This window comes from Mandrillus leucophaeus, unplaced genomic scaffold (assembly GCF_000951045.1).
Source record: "Mandrillus leucophaeus isolate KB7577 unplaced genomic scaffold, Mleu.le_1.0 Scaffold112, whole genome shotgun sequence".
NCBI lineage: Eukaryota > Metazoa > Chordata > Mammalia > Primates > Cercopithecidae > Mandrillus > Mandrillus leucophaeus.
The window spans coordinates 987,399-996,389 of record NW_012099432.1 but is presented as its reverse complement, the minus strand read 5'-3'; the positions used below and the strand labels follow the sequence as shown (position 1 = coordinate 996,389).

At 55.7% G+C, this 8,991-nt stretch overlaps 1 protein-coding gene across 3 annotated transcripts; it reads left to right on the top strand.

The window, feature by feature from the left end:
• Positions 1 to 2,988: 2,988 nt before the first annotated feature.
• Positions 2,989 to 8,308, top strand: S1PR5 (sphingosine-1-phosphate receptor 5). 3 transcript variants are annotated; one of them, XM_011994494.1, is made up of 2 exons: positions 2,989 to 3,150; positions 6,032 to 8,308. In XM_011994494.1, exon 2 carries the CDS (start codon positions 6,050 to 6,052, stop codon positions 7,244 to 7,246), a length of 1,197 nt encoding a protein of 398 aa, XP_011849884.1. In that variant the 5' UTR covers positions 2,989 to 3,150; positions 6,032 to 6,049; the 3' UTR covers positions 7,247 to 8,308. The 3 variants fall into 3 exon arrangements, with proteins under 3 accessions (XP_011849884.1, XP_011849875.1, XP_011849890.1); XM_011994485.1 differs by lacking the exon at positions 2,989 to 3,150 and adding an exon at positions 3,535 to 3,581; XM_011994500.1 differs by lacking the exon at positions 2,989 to 3,150 and adding an exon at positions 3,552 to 3,946 and having other exon boundaries at positions 6,032 to 8,114.
• Positions 8,309 to 8,991: the final 683 nt, after the last annotated feature.

The window sequence follows — 8,991 nt, the reverse complement described above, 5'->3', positions numbered from 1 at the left end:
AAAAAAAAAAAAAAAAAGGTTGGGGGAGTGGGGAGGGTGGGAATGGAAGTGGGTGAAGGGGATCTGAGGGTACCATGGAAGGCAGTTTGCACTCTCGAAAGTGCAGACCCAGCTCTGCAAGAGCAAGCAGCGGGCGGAGCTGCCCCTGTGGGTGAGGGTGCTGGCAGCAGAACCGGCCCAGCGGGTGTGCTGGCCTAGGCATGCTTCAGACGGGCGGGCTGCTGAAAGGTATGGCAGGAACATAGAGGCCAGGAGTGCCCTGTACCTGGGAAGAGATAGTTGGCCTGTGGGGTGTGGGAGGAGGGATGGAGTGGGGGCAGGTGGTGGCAATGTCTGGGGCTGATTCCTTATGAGCCCATTGCCCTAATTCTTCTTTGGGGATACAGTGGTGACCAATAATACCTTCACTAACATTTGTGGAGCTCTCATTGTGTACCTTGGCTCTGTTCCGGCTGTTCATTTCTTCTTCAACAATAACCTTGGAGTGGGTGCGGTTATCTCAATTTTATTTTTATTTTTATTTATTTTTGTATTTTTTTAGTAGAGATGGGATTTCACCATGTTGGCCAGGATGGTTTCGATCTCCTGACCTCGTGATCCGCCCACCTTGGCAGTGGCTCGAACCTGTGGTCCCAGCTACTCCGGAAGCTGGGCAGAGGATTGCTTGAATCCTGGAAAGTCGAGGCTGCAGGGAGCTCTGATCATGGCACTGCGCCCCAGCCTGGATGACAGAGTGAGGCGCTGTCTCAAAAAAGAAAGATCAAAAAGACTGTGAGCCCTTAACCTTTAGGAATCTGGGCAGAGGGACAGACCTGCCTTCCTGGAGCTGAGGCTGTAGGTCAGAGATACACATTAGTAAAGATGAATAAATAAATGAAATGAACAAGGTGGCTGGGCACGGTGCCTCATGACTGTAATCCCAGAACTTTGGGAGGCGGAGGTGGGAGGTTCATCTGAAGTCAGGAGTTGGAGACCAGCCTGGCCAACACGGTGAAACCCCGCCTCTACTAAAAATACAAAAATTAGTTGGGCATGGTGGTGCATGCCTGTAATCCCAGCTACTCCGGAGGCTGAGGCAGGAGAATTGCTTGAAGCCAGGAGGCGGAGGTTGCAGAGGTGGAGTTTGCAGTGAGCCCAAATCGCACCACTGTGCTCCAGCCTGGTCAATAGAGAGAGATTATGGCTCAAAAATATAATAAAATAAAACAAAATAAAATAAAGCAAAGTGATTTCAGATAATGCCAACTGCCATTTGAGATGAAGGACAGATCAGGGAAGGCCTCTCTGAGGAGGTGACCAGTTGACCAGCTGGGAAGGGATAGGGAGAAGGGTGCTCCAGGCCACCTGGCCCCCAAGTTCAAAAGTCTTGAAGTGTGTGTGGAACTCGGAGGAGCCCGGCAGGCAGAAGAAGAGTGAAGCAGAGAGAGGCACAGAAGTAACAGAAAGAGACAGATCAGGACAGCACATGGCCTTGTCTTTGTGGGGTCTTCACTGAGGACTTGATCACTTACTCTGAGAAACACAGGGAGCCACGGGAGGGTTTGGAGCAGGAGAGAAACGTGATCTGAGTTTTGGAGCAGGAGAGAAACGTGATCTGAGTTTTAAGAACTGTGGCCAGGATTGTGGACTGGCAGTTAGGGATGGGACTCCCAATATCTGTCGAGATCCTGGATCCTGAGTCCCCAGGGTCCCAAGTCGTGGGAAGGAAGTGCAGGGAGGCAGCGGGAGAGGCAGGCTGCTGCGCCTGGGACCCACAGCCGGAAGAGCCTCATTTTCGAGAGAGGTGAGATTGGCGCCTGGGAGGTGTGAAGCAGCCACCTCCCCACCCTGGGGTGCGGTTTCCCCTTTACAGAAGGAGGTCATTTACTGAGCACCTACTGGGTGCCAGGCACAGCCATGTTGGGAGATCTTCAGCGGTCATCCCAGTGGGCACTATTGGAGTTGACTTGATTCACAGGACTGTGGCGAACCTGGCACCGAAGGGTGAACACCGTCCCACCCTGCATGTCCCATTGGCTATGTCTTTGAGCAGAGCAGGCAGGAAAGATTCTGCCCACCTAGGGAACAGCGGGGGCGGAAGGGCTGGGACCCCCAAGGGGCTACATGGGGGCCTGACCTGGCCTGAGTGCCCCCTGAGTTTCCTCCCACGAGGGCATCCCTGATCCACTCTTATTCTCAGCCTCTGGCTCATCTCTCTTGGGCCGCCCTCACCCCCCTTCTCCCTGCGGCCAGCAGCGCCTGAAGCATCAGGGGCAAAGGGCACAGTCCTGGAGAAGGTCACAGCAGCGGGACCCAGCCTCCCTTCCTGAATCTCAGGGTGGAAGAGCTGGGACCCTCTGGAAGCTCCTGGGAAGTGGGGGTGGGGTCGTTTGGGGGCCAGCGGGACTGGTTGTTGGAGGAGCAGTGGCCTGGGAGAGGCGTGGGAGTGCACCACAAACAGCAACAAAGAGACACGCAGAGACAAAGAGACACGCAGGCAAGAGACTCTGAGATCCTCCTGAGAGAGATACAGAGGAAGTGAGGGAGACACTCATTCATTATCTGGGCATGGTGGCAAGCGACTGGAGTCCCGGCAGCTATGTTCAGCCGGCTGCGATGGGAGGATGGCTTGAGATGGGAGGATGGCTTGAGATGGCTTGAGCCGGGGAGGTCGAGACTGCAGTGAGTTATGATGATGCCACTGCACTACACTCTGGGCGACAGAGCGAGATCTCGTCTCAAAAAAAAAAAGAAAAGAAAAGAAAAAAATTCTTACGCTGGTGGGGTTTACTGTCTGATAAGGACACAGCCCAGAAACACCATTAATGAGTAAATCACTTTGTCCTCAGCGATAAGAGTAGGAAAGAATCTGTCGGGGGAACACGGAATCCAGGGGGTGGGGCGGGACAGACCCTCCTTATCTGAGGAGCGGCAAGTTCCCATCACAATCCTGCCCAAGCCTGCCCCACCCCCACTCGCCCTGAGCCGAGGGCGGGAGCGGGAAATTGGGAGGGGCCTGCGCCCGGGAGCAGCGGGGACCTATCTGCTGGTGGGAGAGGACTCGGGCTAAGGTGGCCCCCACTGAACACTCCTGCTAAGCAATCCACTGAAGACCCACCGAACCATCGACGGGACGTCCTTGGCGTGCAGCCCAGGGAGCTCAGTTCACAGGTGGGTGGGCAATGGGGAGGGCGCAGTACCCGGACACCCAGGACAGAGGAGACCCCTCTGCTGGGGAGAAGAGGCTCAGGCTGCGACCGCCCTGCTGCAGAACCCTCCCTTTCCCGCCTCTCCGAGTCCTCCCACCGTGATGGAGCGTTCCTGGGAGGACAGCCCAGGCCCGGAGGGGGCAGCTGAGGGCTCGCCTGTGCCAGTCGCCGCCGGGGCGCGCTCCGGTGCCGCGGCGAGTGGCACAGGCTGGCAGTCATGGGCTGAGCGCCCGGGCCCCAAGGGGAGGGGGCAACTGTTGGCGACCGCCGGCCCTTTGCTTCGCTGGCCCGCCCCGTCCGTCGCCTGCCAGCTCCAGCCCTGCCCCCGGAGCGGCGTCCGCTCACTCGGCTCAAGGCAGCGCGACTGCGGGGGGCGCACGACCAGGGCTCAGAGTGAGTGGACGGCACTGGACCCTTGGGGGCCCTTGGGGGCGCGGGGCTGGGCCTGACCTGGAGGGGATCGCCCTGGCGGCCACTTTCCCGGTCTAAAAAGGCGCACCACTCCTTTCAGGGAATTCCCCGAACTTTTTCTGGAGGCCTCTGGGGAGAGGGAAGCTGGGAGCGCCCCAGCTGGGTGCAGAACCTGGGATAGGGGGTGAAGGTGGCTGGAATCCCCTGGCCACCCGCTCCTGGCCGGACCACTGCAAGTTTCCCTACTCCAGTCCTGCTGCCGGGCAAGCTGGGCCTATGGGGGTGGCCTACCCATCAGAGCATGTGTAACTGTCTCCCTGTATTTGGGCTCCCCACCTCAAGCATGGGTGAGCCAGCGACTTCCTGCCTGTCTGTATTTGCCTGCCTTGATTCTGTGTGTGTGACTGAAGCTCTCTGGGATGTCCGCGTCCCTGCTTTGTGCAAAAGAGATCCATTCCCCTCCCCAGGCCTTGGTTTTCTCATTCGGACTTGCATGGGGACTGTTTGTGCATGGATGTTTGTGTGGGAGCATGGAAACCTTTGCGCCTGCTTGGATACGAAGCATTTCTTTTGAGCCTCACTTTTCTCATCTGTAAATTAGGACTAAAGGAAGTGGGGATTAATAAGGGCACAGAGGCAGGTGAGGAATGTTATTATAGTTTAATGACATGTGTGCCCCTCTGTAAGAGTATATTGGTATATAACATATAATATTGGTATATAACAATCACATCAGGTGAACTCAATATTACTATTCTGAGTGAAGAAATTGAGCCCAGAAAAGTATACATGCTATATGTTTTCATCAAAATATGTTCGTTTGTTTTTTGAGATGAGTTTTGCTCTGTCATCCAGGCTGGAGTGCAGTGTCTGCCTCTTGTGGATCCTTTCTTCTGTCCACAGGCTCTACCTTAGTAAAATGAGTGAATAGAATCAACCTTTTTTTTTTTTTTTCTTTTGAGACGGAGTTTCGCTCTTGTTGCCCAGGTTGGAGAACACGAGTGCGATCATGGCTCACGGCAGCCTCGGCCTCCAAGGCTCAAGTGATCCTCCCACCTCAGTCTCTTGAGTAGCTGGGACTATAGGGGATAACACCACACCTGGCTAATTTTTAAATTATTTTGTAGAGATGAAGTCTTACTATGTTGCCCAGGCTGGTGTCAAACTCCTGGGCTCAAGTGATCCTCCCACCTCGGCCTCCCAAAGTGCTGGGATTATAGGCGAAAGCCACCGTGCCTGGCCAAGGTGCAACTTTCTCGTGGGGTTTTTGGGTGGATGAGGGGGTTTTGGCAGGAAAAAGCTTTGTGTGTAGTGAGACAAGAGTGTGGAGTGTGGTGCACTGGGCCCCAGGCTAGTGTGAGTGGAGGTTGTGAAATTGTGGCCTGTGCCACTGGGTGGGAGACCCCGTATTTGTGTGACTGAATTTTGGTCGCTGTGTTTTTCTGCCTGTCTCGCTCTGTCCCTGTATGATGTATTTTTTGGTTTCCCTGATGGTGTGTGACTGTGTGTTTTGCCCTTGTAGTGTGTCTCTTTCTGTGTGTGTTGTGTTTGTGTGCATTCTGTGTGTTTCTGGAACTCCCTGCTTTTATGTGTGTGTGTGAGACAGGGTCTTGCTCTGTTGCCCTGGCTGGAGTACAGTGGCACAATCAACACTGACTGCAGCCTCTCGGGCTAAAGTGATCCTCCCACCTCAGCTGAGACTCCCACTGAGTAGCTGGGATTACAGGCACACACCACCACACCCGGCTAATTTTTGTATTTTTTTGTAGAAACAGGGTCCTCCTATGTTGCCTAGGCTAATCTCGAACTCCTGGGCCTCAGCCTCCCAAAGTGTTGGAATTACAGGAGTGAGCCACCACACCCAGCCGTGTGTGTGTGTGTATGGGGTGTGTGTGTTTTGAGACAGAGTCTTGCTCTGCCACTCGGGCTGGAGTGCAGTGGTGCAATCTCGGCTCGCTGCAACCTCCGCCTCCTGGGTTCAAACGATTCTCCTGCCTCAGCCTCCCCAGTAGCTGGGACTACAGGCGAGTGCCACCATGCCTGGCTAATTTTTTGTGTTTTTAGTAGAGACGGGGGCGGGGGGGGTTTCACCGTGTTAGCCAGGATGGTCTCGATCTCCTGACCTCCTGAGCCGCCCGTCTCGGCCTCCCTGGCGTGAGCCACTGCCTCAGGCTGAGCGTGGCGGGGATTACAGGAGGGGATTACAGGCGTGAGCCACCGCGCCCAGCCATGCCTGTGTTATTAATGTCCCTTTTTTTGGTATGTCACCTTGTCCCCTCGTGATATTATTTGTGTGTATGTCTGTCTCCACGGACTCTATCCCTCCATCCTGAACTCCCCTTGGACCCCATGTGTGTGGGGTGACGGTCAGGGGGTAGGGCCCCTTTCCCACGGCTTAGCCGGCCTGACACGGTATGTTGCCTCTCCAACAGCCTTGGGGCGCGCGGCCCATGGAGTCGGGGCTGCTGCGGCCGGCGCCAGTGAGCGAGGTCATCGTCCTGCATTACAACTACACCGGCAAGCTCCGCGGTGCGCGCTACCAGCCCGGTGCGGGCCTGCGCGCCGACGCCGTGGTGTGCCTGGCGGTGTGCGCCTTCATCGTGCTAGAGAATCTGGCCGTGCTGTTGGTGCTTGGACGCCACCCGCGCTTCCACGCGCCCATGTTCCTGCTCCTGGGCAGCCTCACGTTGTCGGATCTGCTGGCAGGCGCCGCCTACGCCGCCAACATCCTACTGTCGGGGCCGCTCACGCTGCGACTGTCGCCCGCGCTCTGGTTCGCACGGGAGGGAGGCGTCTTCGTGGCACTCACCGCGTCGGTGCTGAGCCTCCTGGCCATCGCGCTGGAGCGCAGCCTCACCATGGCGCGCAAGGGGCCCGCACCCGTCTCCAGTCGGGGGCGCACGATGGCGATGGCGGCCGCGGCCTGGGGCGTGTCGCTGCTCCTCGGGCTTCTGCCAGCGCTGGGCTGGAACTGCCTGGGTCGCCTGGACGCCTGCTCCACTGTCCTGCCGCTCTACGCCAAGGCCTACGTGCTTTTCTGCGTGCTCGCCTTCGTGGGCATCCTGGCCGCCATCTGTGCGCTCTACGCGCGCATCTACTGCCAGGTGCGTGCCAACGCGCGGCGCCTGCGGGCGCGGCCCAGGACTGCAGGGACCACCTCGACCCGCGCGCGTCGCAAGCCGCGCTCGCTGGCCTTGCTGCGCACGCTCAGCGTGGTGCTCCTGGCCTTTGTGGCATGTTGGGGCCCACTCTTCCTGCTACTGTTGCTCGACGTGGCGTGCCCGGCGCGAGCCTGTCCTGTACTCCTGCAGGCTGATCCCTTCCTGGGACTGGCCATGGCCAACTCACTTCTGAATCCCATCATCTACACGCTCACCAACCGCGACCTGCGCTACGCGATCCTGCGCCTCGTCTGCTGCGGCCGCCACCCCTGCGGCAGAGGCCTGGGTGGCTCCCAGAAGTCGGGAAGCGCGGCTGAGGCTTCCGGGGGCCTGCGCCGCTGCCTGCCCCCGGGCCTGGATGGGAGCTTCAGCCGCTCGGAGCGCTCGTCGCCCCAGCACGACGGGCGGGACACCAGCGGCATCACAGGCAGCCCTGATGCACCAACAGCCGCCCGGACTCTGGTACCAGAACCTGCTGCAGACTGACATCCTCGGCTCACGACTGTTCTCCCAAGTTTTACACACTTGTTCTTTTTACATAAAGGAATTTGTAGGAAATGCAGCTGAAGGTGCAGTCGGGAAAGATGCAGGGAAATGTATTTATGGAGCGACACCCCACAACAGTGAACAAACAGACAAAAATCTGTGTCCTCGTGGAATTGACGTTCTGCTTGGGATCACAGAAAAGAACTCGGTGATGAAATAATGGAGATGATTCCAGTGACACACGACAGAGATGGCAATGGTGGTCAGGGAAGGCCTCTCTGCGGAGGTAGTGACTTGTGATGTGAGCTGAGGCTTCTGTCCTGGGAAGACCAAAAGAAAAAGCATTTCAGGATGAGGGAATGGCATGCGCAAAGGCCCTGAGGCTGAAATGTGCCCGTGTGTTCTAAGAAAGGCAGGGATGCGGGTGTGCCTGGAGCAGGGATGGAGGGGGAGAATGGGAGGAGACAAGGAGCTGAAGGAGTAGTTCCCGAAGGACCTTGTGGGTGACATGGAGGACTTCGCTTTTGCTCCGAGTGAGGTGGGAGCCATAGAAGGTTCTAAGCTGAGGAGGGACTTGCCCTGATTCAGATAATCACAGGCGTCTTGTGGCCTCCATCACAGGGTGAAAGCCAGAGAAGGTGAAGGGGGGCTGCACTGAGCCACAGAACAGTGATGGAGACTCCAGTTAAGCCCAGACCCGGTGGATTCTAGATAGATTTTGGAGGCAGCAGACAGAATTACTGAGGAATTGAGTGTAAGAGTGGAATAAAGTTGTCAAGGACAATGCCAAGGGTGGGGCATCCCCACATTTGACTCTGGGAGACTCAGCCAAATCCTATCTGATAATAAAATTTCTTTTTTATTTTTCTTTTCTTTTCTTTTCTTTTTTGAGTTGGGATCTTGTGCTTTGTCACCCAGGCTGGAGTTCCATGGGCACGATTATAGCTCACTGCAGCCTGGAACTCCTAGGATCAAGCCTGGAGTTCCTGCTTCAGCCTCCCTAGTAGCTGGGACTACAGGAGTGCACTACCATACCCAGCTAATAAAATTTCTTCAAATGCAGTGTCAGACCCTTCATTAAAAGAAATAATAATAATAGACTGGGTGAAGTGGCTCACACCTCTAACCCCAGCACTTTGGGAGGCCGAGGTGGGCAGATACCTGATGTCGGGAGTTCAAGACCAGCCTTGCCAACATGATGAAACCCCATCTCTACTAAAAATACAAAAAGTAGCCAGGTGTGATGGCTCACGCCTATAGTCCCAGCTACTTGGGAGGCTGAGGCAGCAGAATCCCTTGAACCTGGGAGGCGGAGGTTGCAATGAGCTGCACTCCAGCCTGGGCAACAAAGTGAGACTCCGTCTAAAAAAAAAAAAAAAAAGATAACAAAGTAAGGCCAGACACAGTGGTTCATGCCTGCAAATCCCAACACTTTGGGAGGATGAGGCAGGAGGATCAATTGAGGCCGGGAGTTTGAGACCAGCCTGGGCAACATAGTGAGACCCATTTCTACAAAAATTAGGCAGTTGTGGTTACGCATGCCTATAGTCACAGCTACTGGGGAGGCTGAAGGAGGATTTCCAGAACCTAGGAGCTTAGGGCTGCAGTGAGCTATTTTTGCATCACTGCACTCCAGCCTGTATAATGAAATCATGTCTTTTAGGTAAACATAAGAGGTTTTTTGGTTTTTCTTTTTTTTCTTTTTTTTTTTTTTTTGAGATAGAGTCTTGCTCTGTCACCCAGGC

Excerpts from the sequence above, each read along its gene's own strand:
- S1PR5 (XM_011994494.1), top strand. The coding sequence starts at position 6,050 with ATGGAGTCGGGGCTGCTGCGGCCGGCGCCAGTGAGCGAGGTCATCGTC.